The sequence below is a fragment of the Pleurodeles waltl genome, chromosome 10 (genome assembly GCF_031143425.1).
Source record: "Pleurodeles waltl isolate 20211129_DDA chromosome 10, aPleWal1.hap1.20221129, whole genome shotgun sequence".
In the NCBI taxonomy this organism is placed as follows: domain Eukaryota; kingdom Metazoa; phylum Chordata; class Amphibia; order Caudata; family Salamandridae; genus Pleurodeles; species Pleurodeles waltl.
This window is the reverse complement of record NC_090449.1, coordinates 965,660,166-965,681,569: the sequence shown is the minus strand read 5'-3', so window position 1 is coordinate 965,681,569 and position 21,404 is coordinate 965,660,166. Positions and strand designations below refer to the sequence as shown.

General features: G+C 42.8%; 1 protein-coding gene across 2 annotated transcripts in view; it reads left to right on the top strand.

Moving 5' to 3' along the window:
• The window catches only part of DGKB (diacylglycerol kinase beta), a 2,237,541-nt gene that overhangs the window by 1,126,345 nt on the left and 1,089,792 nt on the right, over positions 1–21,404 (top strand). For both annotated transcript variants that reach the window (XM_069211796.1, XM_069211795.1), the window contains one exon: positions 1,230–1,294. In XM_069211796.1, coding sequence (XP_069067897.1) covers positions 1,230–1,294 — 65 coding nt within the window. The remainder of the gene's footprint in view (positions 1–1,229; positions 1,295–21,404) is intronic.

The following is a 21,404-nucleotide window of genomic DNA, read 5'->3' as shown; positions in this document are numbered from 1 at the left end:
ATGTTTGCTGTACTAAAGTAACCAACTTTCCAGCTTTCAGGAACATGCAGAACTTAATCAACACACCAAATTTTATATCACGATTTTAGCATTTTTCTAAAAGGGGGCATATAATCCCTATTTTTTGTTCAAGCAACCTACTTCCAGTTTGGGGTGGAAACCGGTGTGAAACCCATGATCCAGAAAAGCTATAGATATCTGAAAAGTAGACACAATTCCAAATTCAGCAGGATGTCATATGTGTAGATCTAAAACTAGACACCTAGTGGAATATAGGATGGCGTGACTTGCGGGCATCCCTTTACATTTTTGTTTGCCCACAATGGCCTGCAATCACTGACTTTGCCTGAAATCACACATTTTCCTTAAAGTTCTGTGATGGAAACTTCCACAATTTGCAGAAATCCACAAAATTCCTACCACCTGGTATTACCCACCTGTGCCAATAAAATCACTGCCCCACTTGTGTCCCTGGACCTAGTGCAATGATAGAATGGATCAAACCAAGGACAATGAGAGCCCTTGCGTTGACACTCCTTTTGAGCACGGTTGGATCCGTTCATTCTGCTGGCACTAGGCCCAACCACACACTGGCAGCCCCCCAACTATGTCAACTTCACCAATGCAAACATTACAGAGTGCATCCCACATATTATCAAGGTTTACTGTTCCTTGATGCCCTGAACACTGGATAACTTGGAACAGAAGATTGAGGCTGTCTGCAACCCTATTGGGATCACCAAGTAATGGGTTCTGGAACAAGGGATAATGAAGGTACAGGTGTGGGTCAGGCATCAGGGCTGAGTAATGCAGAAAACAGTGTTAAGGGGCAGGGTTCAGTAGTCATGGGGATGGTGAGAGAGCAGAATGAATGTACAGGATGGGAACTACGGTGGGAGGAGAGGAGGGGCAATATGGCTCAGATATTGAACTAAATCCTGATGGTCTAGAAGGGAAAAATGTATTCCTGGATAGTTCCAGCCTTCCCAATCTATCGCATTTCAGTTGAGATGAGGCTGACAGACAGCAAATTCACAAAGTTTAAAATAGCAATGATTGGGCCTCAAAAGCTTTACCTCAGGTCTACTAAAGCTTCTGACACACCTGACATTACCTCTTAAATGTTACAGAGAAAATAAAAGTAATTTGTAAGTAAGTTGATTTGTTTTTTGGCCTACGATAATATATTTCCACAATAACTGTCGACTTACACTATTTTCGCCTTGCAGGATGCGTCAATTGCCCACAGATTCCACATTATGCGCGAAAAACACCCTGAGAAGTTCAACAGCAGGTAAGGTTAAAAATAATGTAACTTGCAGAATCTCTGATGGACAACCATGGCAGCATATTAAATCATAACAATAGGGTTGAATATTTCTGCTTCTAAAATTGATAATTCTTTGAAGGGACATTACTCTTGCAATTATTTTAGTAGGCCACATTTATATTCTGAAAGATTGCTTTTCACTTGAAATGCCATATGTATCCTTTGAGGAAAATGTTCACCTCTCAAAATATAGACGAATATATCTTTTTCACTACTTGAAAACTTTTCTAATCTGTCTAAAACAATTAGGCCTTGTTTTAGGAGGGCCTAGCACCACTTTTGTGCCGTCTTAGCGTCATTTCTTTTTACGCTAAGGCAGTGGTAAGGTAGCCTTTTCCCCTATGACATATTTACAAAGTGGCACAATGCATGCATTGCGCCACTTTGTAACTCTTAGCGCCATATTATGCGTGCACCAGGCATAATGTATGCAAAGGGATGTTCCCCCGTTAGGGGGCCCCAAAAAAATGGCACAAAGAAATTGAAGAGATTTCTTTGCATCATTTTTTTCAGCACTTTTAACGCCTGCTCAGAGAAGGCATGAAAGGAGGCACACCATTGTTTACAATGGGCCTCAATGGGCTTTGCAGGATTAGCATCAACATTTTGGCACTTACCAAATATGCACTCTATCACTCATTCTTAGACTCATGCTTCCATTCCTCTACCCATTGACAGCATGTTGCATTTATCAACTTGCCCATCCACAGTAATACTCACCTAAATCAGCAACCAATGATGCGATGCTGTCAGTTGTAAGCAAGACCAATTGGCTTTGCCAATGCTTGTTCTATATCATGCCTGCTCCTTATCAAAACAATGATAACAGCTAGTCATTCTATGGATAGAGAACATAAAAACAGGAAACAATTAAAGATATACTGTAAGTAACCGTATCAGCATGTTTGCTTTTCTGTCACCTGTTGAAAAGGTAAGAGGTGAAGGAGTTATCAGCTCCTCTGTTAAATTGAACCCATTCCCACCAAGCAGATCTTTCTACTCAAATTGGATGGCTTTAACACCGGTTGAGACTAGAATGTGTTCTTCCCTGTATACGCTAGAGTGTATATCAGAAGGGCCGGTGCAAAGGGCAAACAAGGCAAGGTTGGAGGTCCAATTTATCTGCAGAATTTACAAAATGGTCTTGCCGAGTTCTGACCAACATTTTTTAGAGAAGGCGCAGTTGAGAATCATATGTTGTAGATCATCTTTTTCTTTCCTGCAGCTCCAGAAAATGTCAGAGTCACAGAATCCTAGCTTTAAAAGGTTTGGTGGGGGTCTGGTGAGCCAGATACACAGTCCACAGTATACATTGTGAGGAGAAGGGAGTGATCTTGTTGGCAGTTAGGTTAGCCCGAATGGATGGCCAATTTAGTGGCATATTTGTCTAGGAGCGACTCACATTTGTTCTGTATCGATTTAGCTAGAAGGGAGGCTATGGGTGTGAGGATAGGGTATCATTAGGAGGCTATGTGTCCCCCTTTGGTAACAGTCTTCATAGTGTCAGGGAGGTCGAGAGAACCCAGGAATTTATGTCGGAAAATAATGGCTTTTATTTTTGGGCCTGATTTAGAACTCAATGGCTATTCCGTCCACCAAAATCGAAATCCCATTATGTCCTCGAGGATTTAGATATCGAAGGATGAGATATCCATCACTGTTGTCTCTATTTGCTAGTAGGTTTGTTATCAGACTTTGGTGGTTTTAGAGAGAATGATTGAAGAGTGTTCTGATTGAGTTTTCTTAGTGCTAATAAGTGAAATGAGGGAGCGGGAGAGTGATTTTGCAAGATTGTTTTCCATTGGCTTTCAGCGGGAGAGCCAATACTATAATATTCACTGCATCATGGCAAACTCACCCCATAATGCTTTGTGGGACCTTTTATTTAAAAAAACATTCTGGCCCATATAACAGTGTGTGGTGATCCTAGGACGATGGGACCAAACTGTTCAGCGTGACGTGCCCTTGCCTGAGATCATCATCTGGGTCCTCACCCTTATTTGCGGGACCCTAAAATCATCACCTTCCCTGGTTTTTCATGCATTTGTGAGCTCTTGCATGTCTATTGCCTTTGGTCTACAGCTGGGTGTAGTTCGCCCTGTAGGGGTCTTGTGTATGGTAACATTTTAGAAGGCCTGGAAATGAAAATGTACTGTTCATTTCGTTAAGCTCTCTAGGGGCTTTTTGTATGGCTATGTTTCCATGCTGTTTCATTTGGGTGTGCCCTCTAGGGGCTTTTTGCATGATAAGACTGCAATGTTTTTTACCCATGCTGTTTTACTGTGGTGCATCCTAGGGATTGTTCTGACCTTTACAGTTCCTGCCAAGTATTTGATAGGATGCACAAACACAACGTTACTTCCTGATAAATGTTTTATTACATTTTCATGATGATTGCACATTTCTATTGATTATTGTTTTATTTGGTTGTCATGATGATTTCCCAAGTTTTTATTAATTTATCATTATCACAATTAAAACAAGGATTCATGCCAAAGTTACTACAATATTGTTGAAACTCACATGATATGTTTGGGTGATTCTCTAGGGGGCCACCAGTGGTTACACAATGGCATCTATGGTATGCTCCATCTGCCAATCTATATTTGCAAATTACTGCATAAGATTTAGTAGTGTATGTATCATAAATGTTCTGCTCCTTTTTCTGAAGAAAAAGTACTGACTGGCCAATCATTTATTCAGTGTTAATATTGCGAGCCAGAGATTGGTGATTACTAGCCCACACCAACTTCTATGAGTAGGCCTTGGAGCTCCATCTCGCCACCATGTGAGAATCAGGCGCTACAATGGGGTGTTTGATTTCCACTGAGGGCATTTGAGTAACTATTACTTATGCTGACCATACAACTGATAATCCAGTTTCCAACAAAAGTGTAGTAGAAATGTCCCATACTGAGGATAGGCAGTGGAGGTCACAAGGGAGAATCCTAGATTCACAAGGCTGGTGGCCACACCCTTAGGATGGTCTATAAGGGAGTGAGAAGGGCACCAAACTTAACCTATGGAAAAATTATGATCAAGATAGCGAAATATAGGAGGTAAATCAAGGCATTTGCTAATCATCTGAGAGTAAATGGGACTTCCGAAGAAGCTGCAAGGCTAAAGATTACAACAGAATAAAAAACATAAGCAGGGAAACTGTGCAAACATTGAGTTACAAATATCTGTGAAAGTAATGTTCAAGGCATCCTGTGCAGGATGTCTTATTAGGTGTGTAGTTTCTTGGTCATTGGGAATGAGATGGTAAACATTTTACTTGTGAGGGTTAGATTTAACCTTCGTCAGAGTTAGTAAACTGGGGCAAACAGGTTAGTAACTGGAGACAGAGGTGGACAGGATTCCAATCCTATCAATGCCTATTAGAACATATTGGCAATATAAGCCAGCATCTCAGGTGGATGACTTAGATGGGCTAGGGTATTAGAGGGGTTAAAGAGGGGGTAGAGCTACTATCTCTTATTGTGGCACAGGTGTATCAATGATGGCTGGGGAACGTTAATAGTGAACGCTATGTAGCATGCATATTGGTTATGGTGTATCTTAGGGGCCAGAGGGTGATAAGATTCTGGAACATACCTTTAAAATATGAGGGATATTAGCCGTTAGTAGAGTATGCAAATGTAGAGCTAACTGCAGTGATATTGCAAAGTGTTCATGTTTAAATCCTGAATTTCAAAACCTGAATTCCGATGAATGAGCTTAGACTGATTGGGTCTTTAAAGATGGTCACTTTTCCATTGTAGGTGGTCTTCAGGAAAGCTTGTTCTATGAAGGAAAATTGTATTGCTAAGTCAATAAGAGTTTTCTTTTTGCCTGGATAGGAAAGCTTTCCTTTTCCTGACAGTGTCTTTGGGGTAGTCATGGGAGATTCCAAAGGAGGAGCCTTGGCAGTTGATCCTTTGTACCTTTTTTTTCTGCTTGAGGATTGCTTAGGCATGTGACTATCAAAGAGGTCTAAAGATTAGAGCTCTGGGTGAGGTAGTGTTTTTAAGATTGAAGGTAGGGACTCTGTGAGCATGTCTTATTTCAAAGTCTTTTGCAAAGTTTAAATCCATGACTTGAGGAATTTATTTTTCCATGAAGGAGGTGCAGGATGGTGCATGATGTTATGCACCTTCTGGAAGCCCAAAGTTTCCTAGGTTTCACCTGCTATGTCTACCTTCTAAGTCAGTGAGGCTTCTTTCCGAACAGGTCATCCTCAAAGTAATGGTTCCCAATGTCATTGATGAACTCAGTTTGTGGTCTTCCAGAATGCTTATGCATGATTCTGCTTTGGTAACTCTTCCCCTAGAGAGTGGATATCTTGTTTTATGGAAGAAAGATCATTCTGCATAGATTCTGTGGTGGCCTTCATAGATTGGGTAGGATGTAGAGTGTGTCAAGCTTCCACATAATTAGGTCCAGAGAAGTGTTATTGTCTGCTTTTGTTTTAATGGGTGGGTCAGGGAAGGGAGGGTCTTTTTGAGATCTTTTTTGTGCTGGTTTGGTGGACCCCCTGGCTTCCATAATATCATGTATTCTGAGGACAGCCATGTTGGTGAGGAGAGTAGCTGTGTTGGAACTTTGACAGTTTGAAGGTTAGAGTGCTTGATCCTGGATATACCAAGTGTCTGTTTACTGTGTGTACACTTGGTGAGAGACCTTTATAGACACTAGTGGTAGATGCAGTCTTAAGTAAGTCAAAATTGCTGAGTTGAGGGTAGATTGGGGGTAATATGGCCCCTGGGGAGGTGAAGGAAAGTAAGGCTGTGCCAGTATGTCAGAATATATAGCTGCAGGCAGGACTACCACCCCAATCGGTGTCAGACTATGGCCCTCATTCTGACCCTGGCGGTCGGCGGAGAGACGGCGGTCGGACCGCGAACAGACCGGCGGTATTAAAAATGGCATTCTGACCGCGGCGGTCCCGGCCGCGACCGACCTCCACTTCTCCACTCCGACCGCCACGGCGGTCATGACCGCGGGGCTGGAGTTTGCGCACTCCGGCCCGGCGGTCGTCCCAAGACCGCCAAGGGTATTATGACCCTGCCTACCGCAGCGGTTTCTTGCGGGCGGGAACCGCCGTGCGAACCATGGCGGTAAGCACTATCGGGGCCAGGGAATTCCTTCCCTGGCACTGATAGGGGTCTCCCCCACCCCCCACTACCCACCCGAGTCCTCCCCCCACACCCTCCACCCCCCTGCCACCCCCCAGAGGTGGTACGAACCCCCTCCCCACCCCCACCCCGACATGCACATACATGCACCCCGACATGCACACCCCCCAACATGCACATATACACACCCCCTACACACACATACACAACGGGGACACATACCCGCACACATACATGCAGACATGCGCACCTGCCGAACAGCACACATTACCCATAGACACAGCAGCACCCCCCGCCCGCATACACGCACTCACACACCCCCTCTACACACTCACACGCACACCCCCATGCACGCCCACATCACACAACACCCCCCCACCCCCTCCCCTCACGGACGGTCAACTTACCTTGTGCGTTGGTCCTCCGGGAGGCGAAGGGAGCCATGGGGAGGTGACCGCCAACAGAAGACCGCCAACAGAAGACCGCCACACAGAAATGTGGGTCGTAATTCTGTGGGCGGTGTTCTGCTGGCGTGGCGGTGGAGGTTGACCAGTCTCCACTTTCCCGCCGACCGCCAGTGTGGCTGCTGGCGGTTTTCCGGCGGAACGCTCCCAGCGGTCAGAATGCGCACAGCGGCATACCGCCGCGGTCGGCGGTCTTCACCGCGGCGGTAACTCAGCGGTCTTGCGAAAAGACCGCCAAGGTCAGAATGAGGGCCTATATTTTATAAGCCTCTTTCTTCACTATGTCACAATCAAGAATGAACAGCGACTCTTGATAGGGAGTTGCAGTTTTTTATTTTTTATTTAGGGAGCCTAGAAAACACCACAGAGATGAGGAGGATTTCAGATGGTTGTAAGAGTCCCACCAGCAGTCAGGTGTCACCTCTGATTTTCTCCTCTTAGGCAGCACAAAGAGCATGGGTAGTGATGTGAGTAAGTAGGAACCTATCGAAAGATGAGAGTGGGGGGCTGGTCAGGTGAAGTGCTGGGGTTGCAGGAGGATCCACATCAGTTGGTATTGCTTGAAAGGCTCTGTTAAAAGAAAAGTGTCTCAATGGCAGCCATCTTGTAGTCAGGCATGTCTCACAAAGGCGTCATGCTGCGAGGGGTCGAGATAGAGATTTCAGTGTGGTAGCAGCACAGAGGATCAGTGAAGAAAAACATACAGTGCTTCAGATGCACTGCACCTTCAGTAATCCGGTTGCCTCCCTCCACCCAAGGATTGGCCCCTCTGGTTGGAAGGCACGCTGACTATGCAGTGGGGCATTGCAGAAAGCTGACTAAGTGACCATCTTCTTGGGCGGTAGCCACCCCCTCCACTGTTTGAACATTTCTTTCAAGCAAAGGGCAACACATTGTATTTGCATTTATCTCCACACCCAGCAATAAATGATTTATCTGACCTATCACTCAAAGAATTGGTTGATATTACTGAGTTCTACATAGAAATAAATGATACATAGACACTGGAATTTTTATTGTAGAACAAATTTGTTTTCATGTTCATTGTGACTAACTTTGGGACAAACCACAAACAGTGTTGCAGTACTCTGAAATATTAACATGGAATTCAAATATTTTCCACCCTTTTCCAAACTTATGGAAACTGCATCAAAGTTGCATTTTGGATTGTTGTTTGAGCGGGGCTACGTTTATTAATGGACAGTTGGTGATGTGTTGCTCTAAGCTCTCCTGTCATCAAGCCTCCAGCTGTTCTGTCCAGCAAGTTGACTGGTCTAAAAAGGAACACATCTCCAAAGTAGGTGCCTTTATCAGTCTTAAGTTCAACAGTCAAACTTCTGCTTTTGAGTGGGTGGACCTCACCAGACAGAGAAGGCATCCTCAGCTGTAACACTCAGCATTCAAATTTATAATAGTATGTATTTCTTAATAAACATGATACGCTTTGTCTAATTTTTGCTAGGTTAAAATATGATATTCTATGGCTATGGGAGTAAAAAAACAGACATTGCTGTCACTAAAAACTGCATTGAAATTTGACTTTCAATTAAAGCTGCAATTGGCACACGATCCTGATGATGAATTTGCAACTGAATTTACTATGACATATCTGTTCTCAGTGAAATTATTAATGGAGCATATAAAAATGTTACTTTGACATGATGCTGCAAATGTAAAATATATCTGCAGTTGTTTTTTCATTGTTAAATCAGATTTTCAAAGCAATAAATAATTCAGTTGAACAAACCCATCTCAGAACCAGAAAGCAGGTCATATTGACCCAGTGTCACCCTTCATTTGCTGTTCCACAGCATCATTCAGTGGCAGTCAGAACTCTCAATGAAGTCCTATGAAAGGAAAACATGTCTTCTCTTTGAGTGGAGGGACACTATAGAGACCTTTCTCCAACAATTGCATTTTTCATTTCACAACTGATAATGTGCCATATTGCATCTTTATTCTAATATTCTTTCTCCAGGTGAGGATCTTCAATCTGACTCTGGCTTTCTGGGGCAGTGTTCGACTTGCCAGTCAAGCAATCTTGCACTGCCAGAAGGGATGTACTGACAGGCAAGGTAGTTGGCTGTTCTTTTGTCTGGTGGGTCATTTTTAGGTTCTGCCTACTTAATGTTTGCGCTGTGCTTGCAAAATCATTTGGAAATACAAAAAAAAGAAAATCTTAAAAGAGGGTACAGCCCACTTATTACTTCCCATTTGTTGGCTTTCATTTCACTTGCTTTCCTTTGGTTACTGTACACATTTTCCTATTGGTTTGCTGTCTCCATCATGTGTTTGTGTTTTCTTTAGAGCATGGATCAAGTACCACTTTTTTGGAGTGTTCATCTGCTGCTTTCATTGCTGGAGCTGCTTTGTCTCCTACCCCAGTTCTTCTCCTTCTGTCCGTTGGTACTCTACTCTCCACCCTCCTCCCTTGTGTTGCTTGCCACCCTTGCACAGGCTGCTGTGCATCAGGCCTTAAAGGCAAAAAATAAGTAGTATGACACATTCAACACTGGCCGGCCTATTCACTATCTGCCCTTCTCCCACTTGCTGTCGTTCCCCAGTCCCACCCTACTTCTACTGTCTGTTGTCACACCCTACCCCACCCAGATCCCACGTGTTGCTTGCCATCAGCTCTGTTTTTTTTTTTTTTAAGTAAATGTTGAAGAGCAGAGCAGCTGCTCTGCAACATGGATTAAAGGGAAAAAAAAGTGCTATGATGCCCTTTTATGTTTTGCTTTAAGCCAGGTTGCACAGTAGCTTGCAATGCTATACAACATGTAAAAACAACATTGACAAAGCCAATAGATTTGCATAGGTGAAATATATTTGCTTTGCCAATGCTTGTTTTTGTTCTGTGTGATCGCTATGGCAGCCTGCGGCTAATCCTAGGTCAGTGAACACTATCTCAGCAGTGACAATTTTGGCAGAGATGGGGTTGTGGTATTGGTACTGTCATGATTAATTGCATTTAATTTCCACAATGCACGTCAGCAGCAAGCAGAAATGTGTTCCCACAGCCCGCAAAGATCATAAAGAAGATGTGTCATACTGTTTTGAGCTGCCATGATTTGCCAATGAGGGACACTTTTTTTTTTTTTTTTACTGTAGGACCTTTATTTGGGTGTCTGGTTCTATTCATGGCCCAGTTTGATACTGTTCTCTGGGTGGAATAACCACATTTACAGAATGTACTGATTAGACATGCTCAGTAGTTAATGGTGAAAAGAATAGTCTACACACAAGGCCTGAAGGAAATTGTAATTACAGTGACAAAATTCAAAAATTTCACAAATATCATGTTACGTGAAAGTTGCAAACATTTTACAAACTTTGCACAATTATTCATAATTTTCACCCATGTGGTACTGGTTTGCATAGAAAATATCTTACCAAGGCCTTTTTTCTACTTTAACTAGTTTCCTTCTTGTAACTTAGGTGATTTTCTTTCCAAGAGGCATGGCCTCTCAAGAAAAAATATCAGGTGGTAATTGCGGACCACATTTCATTGTAAAAGAATAATTTCATGAATTTCACCTGATTCCACAACTTTTCTTGATACTTTACGAAAGTCTATCAACAAAAATGCACACATTAGTACACCCATAACTCGAACAACTGCGTCAGTCATGGACCATTTGCTTCCATTCCACAAGAAAATGTTCATGTTATTCCCCTCAAAAGCATGGGCAGGCCTCTAAATCTTAACAACCGAGGAGCATGCCACCCACCGCAGACCGTATATAGTATTTGGCCATCTTTGTACCTGATGATTAATAATTAGCTCGTTTTTAGGTCGGGCGTAAGTGTTCTTCCTCTTGTATATACTTTAGTACATACTTATATACTTCTTTGTGGGCTCTCTGCTTTTTCATTGGTTTGTTTCAGTGTCCTTGCTAATAGTGGTCAATCCTTCCTCAGTGGTACACTTCCTGGAGCATGGCCCCAGTACTTGTACCCTGTCACTGTAGCATCTGCTTAGGGACTTCTTTTTTCTTAGGATAGGAACATTTGAACAGAGCATGGATGCTTTCAGTGACTCCAGTCAGTTTCTGTAAGTGGCTGTAAATCATGTTCTTCTCTGGTTACATGTGCTGTGCTTTCAAATACCAAGGTCAAATGTTAGAGGCTGTTTTATGGGGTGCCTGTTTCCACCCTCTGCTGCTGCCATGCAAAGACAATTGTCACCACAACTATGTTTACAGTATGTGCTGCTGATGCGTAGGGAAAATCACTAACATTACAACATTTTATGTATATTGCCCCAATACAGGATGTCATGCTCGATGACATCACTAACGTCATGACGAGGTCGTCTCTTTTCCTTCGCTGTTGCTTGTTGTTTCTGTGTGACCTTTTCCAGTAGTTATTGTTTTCGCTTCTCACATCAGGCTCTTCACAACAATGATTGAGCTTATAATGTGAGTCTTGCTTTGTTCTGCATTCATATCTCCATGGAAGGTGTACAGGGCAGATTATTCCATATTTTTTTCAACCTGAAAATACCTCTCGTCTGTGCTCACTTCAAGGTGCGAGGACTTCCTGAACCCTATTCCTCACCAAAACAGAAGCAGGAGGGGCATTTTCAGGACTCTGGCAGGTGCTGTACCTGAGAAATCTATTTGTTCTGTTGTAGAGTCGTCACCTAATCCTGACATGAGACAAGCTCGAATTTATTTTTGTTTTTTTAATCATTATTTTGGTTGTCTGGACAGCGCTGGTTGTCATCTTTCTATAGCTTCTAGGCGCTAGTAGCCAGGATTAGGGAACAGCCTGTTCTGAGATCTTGCTGCTCCAAAAAGCCCAGTTAATGTAAGCCCCTCTCATCACTTCATGACACCTGAACCAAACTACTCTCTACGCCAACCGTTTCCAGACTTTTATTCGATACGGAGAAAGACACGTTTTGCATTTTTGAAAGTTCAGCTGCAACTAAGATTCCCTCTTCCAATTCATCAGTCTGGTGGAACGGGTCGAAATTCCGAATAAAGCCCCCCTTGAGCTTCTGTTTGTCTCAAGAGAGCTGGCGCCCTACTTGAGACTGTTGAACTTTACTAGTTGCATTTGAACAATATAAGAGCTCATGGCAGCCAAGTCGTAATACCGAAGGTTGTGCCAAATCAAAATGATCTATATTTCACCTCTTAAATTAATATTTGCCAAGCTCCGTCTAGTTTACTCGAACATTTAAATAGTTCGCTTTAAAGTACACTTCCTCTCCATGCAAATATATTCATCGCCTGCACAAATGCATACATCTCGAATGCTGCCAAAACGTTAAGCACAAAAGCTGCGAGATATTAAAACGTGATTTCGGACACAAATAATCTATTTATATTAATGTATAACTTGGAATAGTTCATCGCACAACTTTATTTAACATATATAAATTTGCTTGCTTCCTTGAACAACATGTACAATAAGTATACACACTGTTATTGTATACAATAGGAACATGTTTCTCTGTGGTGTAAAACAACTCTCTAGCTATCAGCATGCTAGTGGCACCATTCACACCATATCTTCCTCCAACACAAAATAAATCAGTCCTTTACAAATTCCTGACACCATATGAGGGGGTGCACCATCAATAGTTCAAGATGCTGGTCCATTTTTCATTATCAAGAACATGACCATTTCCAAGTGTTGTGTTTTTGGTAATAAACTTTTGCAGCACAATATAGGAGGCATTCTCGCTCCAATTCAGCAAAAATCACACTTATCGTACCTGTAGCCACATGGGACAACATGAGAAGAAATGGTACATTTACTCACACAAGAAGTCCCCATGTTTTTGCCCTTAAAGACACACCTACTGCATCTTTTAGGAAACATAAATGAGCAAGATGACATGGCATTTACCTGTGTGTTCTCTTTTTGATAATACAATAACCACCGTCCGCTGATAAAATAATGATATAAATTCACGGTAAGTAGGTAGTAGTAGTAGCAGGAAGTATATTCATAATTACAATAATTGGAATATTTTAGAATCCAAACATGCGTGTTCAAAGCAAATCATTCCAGTCTGCACTGGTTCTGCTATGTCCAGGCTTGGTTTGTTATATTGGGCTTAGATACTTTCGGGAGCGACTCGATTCCATGACACTGGAATAGAGCCACTAGATTTCCTCCAAAATTCATACTAAATCTCAGACTATTGGGAATTCTACAGAAGCTATTCAGGTGAGTAAAATAATTATATCCATGCATTTCACAATGGTTTCCAACGTAAAATTGTGGTTAGAGCTGAGTACTTGTACTTCCTAATGACACATACATTGTGCTGCAGAATGACCCACCCAAGGTCTCCCTTCTGAACTTCTTTGATGTTGATTTAGCCAGCTGACTGTACAGCCATTTCGCCAAAATTCTGATACAGTTTCCATAAATCAAACACAAGTGTCAATCTCAGGCCCCACATAAACACCTTAGCAATAGTGTTTGTATGTTCACTCTCACCTCTAAGTACCTCTATGTGAGAAATGTCAACCTTATCATCATATGTATGAGTGCCACCATTAAAATAACATTTATGAATGTTGATGATTGCCATTGGTACATAAATGATGTGATTTTTATTTAACTCTTTTCACATCCACAAAGAAAAGCTGAATGACAGTTTTGACCCACACTCTAAAATTGACTTCCTTACTCAGATCATTTTATTTAAAAAAAAAGGATCCAGTATGTAAGTACAGGCTCTCTGGCAATCTATGTTTTAGACTGGAATTAAATCAACAGTGGTGAGGGTCAAATTTATGCTTAATTTTAACAAAAATGTTTCTTTAATTTACTGTTTTATTTGAAAGTTTGTCTTCAGTGTACTCATACATGGTAGTTCACTCTTGGATGAGATCTATAATCTGGGATTGTTTTTCCAAACAAAGTAACATAATTCCTAGCACTCAGGTATATACACCTCTGTGTAGATACTTTTTGGATGGGATTTGCAACATACCTTAAAATAATTGAAAGGCCAGGGCATCATCCAACTATACCACACTGTACAGTTCTAATGCTAGATTTTGTCTTCACGCAACATTTTAAAATATCCAGATTTAGGCCCATGTTTATGGGCTTTTAACTCAGGCAGCCACCTTGCTGGGCTACCCTGCGGTGCCTAGCTGGGCTACCCCTGTCAATGAGAAAGGGCAAGAATGTACCATAGTTATGGTATACAGTGCTTTTGGGTCCTTTCCCACTGCGCTGGTGCCATTTTATCAGCCTAGCACCAACGTAGGCACTCTCGCACCATGGTGCAAGGGTGCCTGCATTACATGCAGGATTGTGCATGTGCAGGAAACCTGGGAAGCTTTTTCCTCGTTCTATATGTGCTGCGGAATGCAGCACACATACAAAGAGGAAAAAATTAGGAGAAATAAAGATATTTCTCCTCATTGCTCCTCCGCTGGAGAGGCATAAGGTTTTGGTGCATTACGAGGGTTACTTGGTCTTTAAATCTGGGGATGCATCAAAATCCATGGGTGTTGCATGGGAACACCCAACGCAACCCCCATGGAATGCCTTCCTTGCACAGAGTAAGGAAATGCAGCGATTAGTGCTGCCTTGCTTTGCTCCATATTTATGAGGCCATTTAGAGCCACACAAAGTGGCTTTGAATGGCTTTATAGATATACGTTCAAGGTTTGTGCTGCTGCTACATCACAAAAAGTGACAGAACTGCGGTGTAAGGGGCTCATGAAAGTTCCCCATTCAGTAGAACTCAGCTATTGTCAATGCTGTCTAGTCACTTTTCAGCTCTCAGGCATGTCACAATATCTGTTGACCACTAACCATTCAAAAAAAGCAAAGATCTGTCCAAACAACTAAAACATATTATCTGTCTTCACGTACACCTGTAATTGTTTACATTCAAAGCCATAATGACACAAGGATTGACTTGAAATTCTCCGTAAGACCCTTATAAAGTGTCAGGACCCTTCCTAAGATCAGGACTCACTAGATTAACATTGAGTGCTTGCTCTTTGCAGGTACAAGGTAATTGAGAAGGAGGGTTTACCATACATAAGAAAATACCTGAAAACTTGAAAGGGGAATGACAGATCAGAAGCTGAAGATTGAAGCAGGTTGAATGGGCTCATATTAGGACACTGGACCTGCACTGTGTAGAATCAGTAAAAACAAAACAGGAGATATGGACCATATCTAGTACAACAAACAATAGGTAGGCAATAAGAAAATGTGAGAAAGAAGAACAAACAACGGACAAACTATTGTAAATGGTTTGTTTCTTCAGTGAAAAATGTTCTATCTATGAAGGATAACCACCTGACTACAAGGCAAGGTGCAATTCATCTTATGGGGTCTTAGATGACACCGAGCAGCTGTAATGGAAATAGGCCCTGAGTGAATCTCCATTCAAGGGGTACCAAGACGTGGAACTCACAAGCATCTTCTTGTAACAAGGACTACATTTTCACATAAACACTAGAGTAAACAAAGGAAAACAAGCAAGACGAACTGTAAAGATGGTTGCAAGAATGCTGAGAATTGAGCTCATAAGTCAGAAACAGTTGGAAGATTATGGGGAGAGCCCCCGCATTGAGAGAAACCAGGTGTGAGACATTAACAAGGTGCTGGGAATCTGGGAACTGCCAATGGAGGAAAGGCTACAGAAGGGATTGGAGAAGAAAAGGCTAAGAAATTCAGCAAGCCTCACACACCCTTCTGAGCCCTAGGAGGTCTCTAGCCTAGGTTACAGGGACTGTAGAATTTATAGAGGTCCATAAAGCTTTACAAAAGCTAATCTCTGGCAGATGAGGTCCACCCCTATCAATCATGTGCAGGAGAGGTCCAACTCCCTCGGAGGGAGGGGCTCAAAACCAGGAAGAAGTCTGTGCCCTGCGACTCAGCTTGTTGTGCTGGGCTCAAATCTGTGTTCAGAGGGGTTTGGACTCCCTTCCCGCTTTTGACATCTGTGGTTTATCCCTGCTGTGCACAGCCAATAGGGATCTGGAGCCTATGGTGCCTGGGCCGTAGAGCTTGCCTTGAGGCAAGGTCCTGCAGCCTACCTCCACAGGATAAGGTTGAAGGTTGTGTGCAGCAATAAACTAGTGGCCACAGATTGTGGGAAGGAGAATTAAAGCCTTGTGCAGCACTTAGTGAGTTCCTGTGACAGGTAGGGTGTAGGGTCTTGCCAAAGCCATGTGCAATGTGGCAGCCATGCAAAAGGGTAAAGCGAAGAGCGTGGTTGGGTATCATCTGTTGCACCCATCAACGATTATCATTTGTGGGGTATTGGCTGCACAATTTGGTAGCAAACCAGGCCCAGCGTGCAACCACGAAAGTACAATTCCTCTCATTGACTTGCTTATTTTCACTTAATTTGTCACTGATTACTGACACACAGTATCACTCACTGATATACAATTTGAACTATCTTTTGCTTGGCCTCACTGACATACAGAACAAATATGATGACTGGTAATCTTTTTTAAGCAGAATTGTGTGAAATTTGTGTAAAGACACTAAACATAGAGAAACTTATGGTACATTATGAGTAATTACTTCAAATGCAAATCCATCACGTAGCACTACATGTTAGCACAAAATGCATCCTACTGTCAATTTTTGATGCAAGGGCACATTTTGTGCTAAAAAAGTGTGAAAAACTCTTGTTCATATTCAGTTATTTCTGCACATGCACCTTATGTTTTCTATTGTGAATGATGCCTTATACAACATGGAATAATGGTAGAGTTTTGGGAATTTATCATATCAAGCGCAGCACCAAATTTTCAAATTTACACAAATTAGTCTGGTGTAATTTTAATTTCATCCAGCAATAATTATATGGCATAAATGTTTGTTCTTAAAAGAGTCCTTTTAATGTTTTTTAGGTTTTTACTTTTAACGGGCTAAAAAAGAAAAATGCTATTCAAACCGAGGAGCATGACCCGGAAAAAAAGTAATAACCTTTACATGTCTACTGAAGTGCCAACTTGATTTTGCCTACTTTGTCACTCTGTTCGACAATTGAATTCACCAAAATTAGCAAAGCATGCGCCCCTTTGGTCAATTTTCTGTTCTAGGATGTCCTGTTGCAGTCTGTCACCAGAAGGGATGACATGATTTAATTCAGCATCAGGTGTTAATGCCATCTTTAGAGAGTCCCTCTTCATTTGGCTTTATTAACTTGCCTCTGATGTCAAGCTTGTAGATGCTTAATCTTTCCTGATTTACCTTAGTCAAATAATGTGCATGTAAGGAATGTTGCCAAAAACATCCTTACACCAGCAGGATGGTAGAAATATGCTGCACAATTGACTCAGGTGGAGGCCTTGATATCTTCAGCCTCATCACCACTGATATCCTGAGCATCGTGCTCTGGACTGGCTCTTTGCTAGGCATCCTGCCCAGAAACCATAAGTAATTTGGTTAACTTTTTCGTCCCCAAAATAAAAAAAAAAAAATAGGTAGTGCCCTCTGCTACAGATCCCCTGTAGCAAGGAGTGTCCTGATATGCATAACAGGGAAACTAACTTCTTGAAAGTAGAATAATATTGTCACAGGAACCAATGAAATATTTCCAATGGTTTCCAATGTTCTGTGGTTCCTCTCTGCATCAAGGCACCACCCTGGTACTGAGGTGACACAGTGCCAAAAAGACTTCTAGTGTGGATGGTTTGGAAACTACCATTACAGTCTTGAACCATAAGCTGTTCATAGAAAACTCCTGGCATCAAAAAATAAAATGGATTTAGTTTATCAAACTTATATTTGGAAAAAGTTATGGGGTCAGTAAGTGCGATTTGTGCGTCGCGGATCCCGAAAAGGAGTTCATCATTCATGCTCTTGTGTGACAACAGCAACTCCATAGCATTGTTCTAAGGGGAGCCACGGAGGGTCTAGGGAATACCTGAAACCCAGAAAATGAAAAAGGATTCATTAAAAATGTTACTATACATGTTTTTTGCAATTAAAAAATGCTATAAATGTAACAATATGGTTGTTAAGAAACAAAATAAACGAAAAAACGTTACTTCATAAAACCTCTAAAATTAATAGTTTAAAAAACATAGAAAGGTTACATCTTAAAACAAGTTTAGTCACAAAAAACGAAGACAGCTCTAAAAAACCTTTGAAGTAAGTTTACTTTGAGGGTTGACTTCCTGTGGCACGTTGGGTGCAGGGTTTGGTTCAAGGCTCAACCCTTTATAGAATCTCCTCAGCATAGAGCTAAAACCTGCATGCAACAGGGTTTAGTCTTGCATGATAGTTTGAGAACAGGGTCGGCTGGAAGCTGCTCAGCCCTGATGCCACAGTCAGTGGGGGGTCATTGGTCCTCATATAGTGGCAATGCTATGGAGGATGGTTGCTCATGCTACCCACTGTGCTGTGTACAGCTGTCTGTGTGCATTGGGGGTTTAGGAATAGGTACTGCCTGGAGAACCACTGCTACAGATGGAGGTAACAAGCCTTGATATAAGCCATGCTTTGCAGCATACCCTTGCGTCACATAGCTACACTCCATGTGTTGTAGTGGTAAGCAGCCATATAGAAGTAGTGTACATGGCCTCCAGCCATTCCTTACAACACACTGCCAAAGTCTGTGTGTGCTGTGATGGTTACATGTATCAGAGGATGAGGAGCAAAAATCAGGTCCAAATAAAATTGAATTAAAAGGTATGTGTTCTGCAGGACCTCACAGGTACGAGGAGAAGCACATTCTGTCTGTTAATCGCTGGGATAGTGCGGGTCACTTACAGGCCCTTCAGTTGTGAGGCCAACAGGCGGCCCAGTTTCACTTCTCTTTCATAATGCCTATAACTTATGAGAAAGAGAGCTTTATTAGCCTAGGTGCCGTAAATCTAATAAACCTTTGTAAGGGCTTGTAGATTATCCTGTGTAGGCCATCATGAATACTTCAATGTAAGGTTTTTAATCATATGTTCCAGAGTGCATCTATCCCATTCTGCTTGCTTCTTGGCTATTGCAGATTCCTGCATCTGTTCTCCACTAATACATGTTTTCCCTGCCCCCCACTGTATCGTGGGTGAATCCACCAACTCCCCATTTGTCCAGGAAACACTGGAACTGCGACAGTAATCACCTTTTATCCTTTGGATATTTATACCTGGCTATATTCATATGCCACTGCCTTGGTGGAGGAGATGCTGTCACTACATTGTTCCTGAGTGTCACAGGTTCATGATCTGAAATCCCCCCAGGTGTGATCCATACCTCTTCCACATACGTAGCGCTGACACAAGGAAGTTCTGAATGCAGCTGCACATACCATATACACAGGTGATAAAAGTATAGTCACATTCTCCCGGGTGCAAAAGTCTTAATGGGTCGACCAAAGCCAAGTCTGAGACTATGTACCGGAGGCCCTCTGTATCACTCGTATGTGTAAGATCCTGGTGATCAGTCCTGTCAAGAACAGGGTTCATAAAAACATTCCAGCCTCTTCCAATCACCACTGTCCTCTTCCCAAAGGACAGCAGCAGTCTGGCCAGCCTGGAAAAGAATGCTAATTTGTTCTCCACTGGAGCACACAATCAGATATGTGTCCTGGATTTGGAGGTGCACAAAAACACATATCCCCTCCTCCTCTACACATGTATTGTACAGTTGGTAAGGGCGACAATTCTGAAGGAGTATCACGCCTCGTTTAGTCCTGTGACTTCATGGCACATTCTGAGATGGGGCACGGAGAACATTGAGGCAGGCATGGAATATCTGACCCATCCAATCCATCCTCAATTTTTCACATTCTTGTGGAGTCAGGGGTGTCTCTAGGATCAATGCAATGTCCAGCCTACCATGCCAGGGAAGGAGGGCACTTTCTTTCTTTTAATGAAATGTGTATGGCTGTTGACATTAAGGGCTACTAGTGTGAGTGATTTCATGGAGTTTGATATCTCTGCGTCAAACTAAAATGACGGGTAGACCATAGAAGAGGCAGAAGCAGTAAATTGGTATAAGAGAGTATGGGAGTAGTGTTTGGGATCAGAAGCAAGTGGGTGATCTCAAAGGGGCAGTCCCTTCTAAGTAACTGGTGGGTAAAGAGAAGAGACTCTTCTTGCCAATGGTGCCAAAGTTCTCAACCAAAACGAAGGCAGTCGGGCCTAAAATGACAAGTAGAAAACCCCAAACACTAAACAAACCAACTGCAGTGACGGGAGCCTCGGTGGCAGGCATAGGTCCTTTTAACAGCAATCAATCAATCAAAAATCGAACAGCAAACCATAAAAAGGATAATCTTTGGAGCCTGTACCAAGAGGGTTGACCATACCCCAGGTATAAGTGCCCCCCACTTTGTTGCGTAGAATAAAGGTTGTAATGACAAACCATTCACATTCACTGAAAACTGATATTCCCGCCCCACTTTCCCTCCAGCAATGGGTACCCCTATGTGAAAATCAGAGAGACTCTCCAAACCCAGACATCAAGAGTTCGGTGGAGGTCCAAACGCACCCATTAAGTCTCACGGGTAATAGCTCCACCTCCGGCTGTGTGTTTCAGATCTTTGTCAAATTTTTACCCTATATTAGTTCTCCACTTCTACCATAATGTAGAAGAAGCGTCCAAATACCCCCCTGAAAGGAAGAATTCCTCTCACAACCTCACTGTTCATCTGCATCAGAGATAGAAGTAATACATGATTTGTCCCTGCCATTCTGGGGTTACTGGTGCATTTTCTTAGGATCGTTGCCCCCACTTCCTCATCACTTCTTCAAGGCAACGGTGTTCCTCCAAAGCATCTCTGTCCAACTCCCCCCTAGCCACTTCATGCCTAGTGGTGGAGGTTCCAGGAGCTGTGACATCCAACTTGGCTCAATCAATGTGATCCAAAGTGTTGAACCAATTTTCCTGATCTACTGGGTTGTCATAGTCACCTATCCAAAAATCAAACGTAATCAGCGTTTTCACCAGTTCTAACAATCCATATTTTATATCCTTCCTCTATAGGCAGGAGTAGAGCCCCAATAAATGTTTTCGTGTCTGATTGGTGCATGATGAGGAGTCCTGGGAGTCCCCACACTGGGCAAGCAGTCATCACTCTCTTCAGCTGTTCTCTGTTTTTCACTGCTGCAGAATATGGTGCACTGGGCCTGCCACCACTCCTTCTTCTAGGCAGTGGATCCTCAATTACAGTCACTCCCAGCAGCCGTGCTGCACACTCAGGGGCCCTCGTCCTTTATTTTTGCTCCTGGCGATGAGGAAAGAGCAGCAGTTCTTTTACAGCGGACATCTCAACTGCTTCACAGGTGCACCATCACCAGAGAATCCCTGCTCTCACCCTGCATGTCTTGTGGGCTGCCTGGTATTGCAGGCCACTGCCTCAACCTGTTGACATTGGTGGCTCGGAGCATGCCCTCCAGGCCTCACAGGCCAGTGTAGATCCCATGACAATGGAACAATCACTGCCCATCACGTTTGCTGTGTCAAGGTAGGCAGTGAGGCATCTGGCAGGAAGCTTCCTCAGGAGTCTCAGCCCAATGCGGCCAGCGGGCAGCCAGC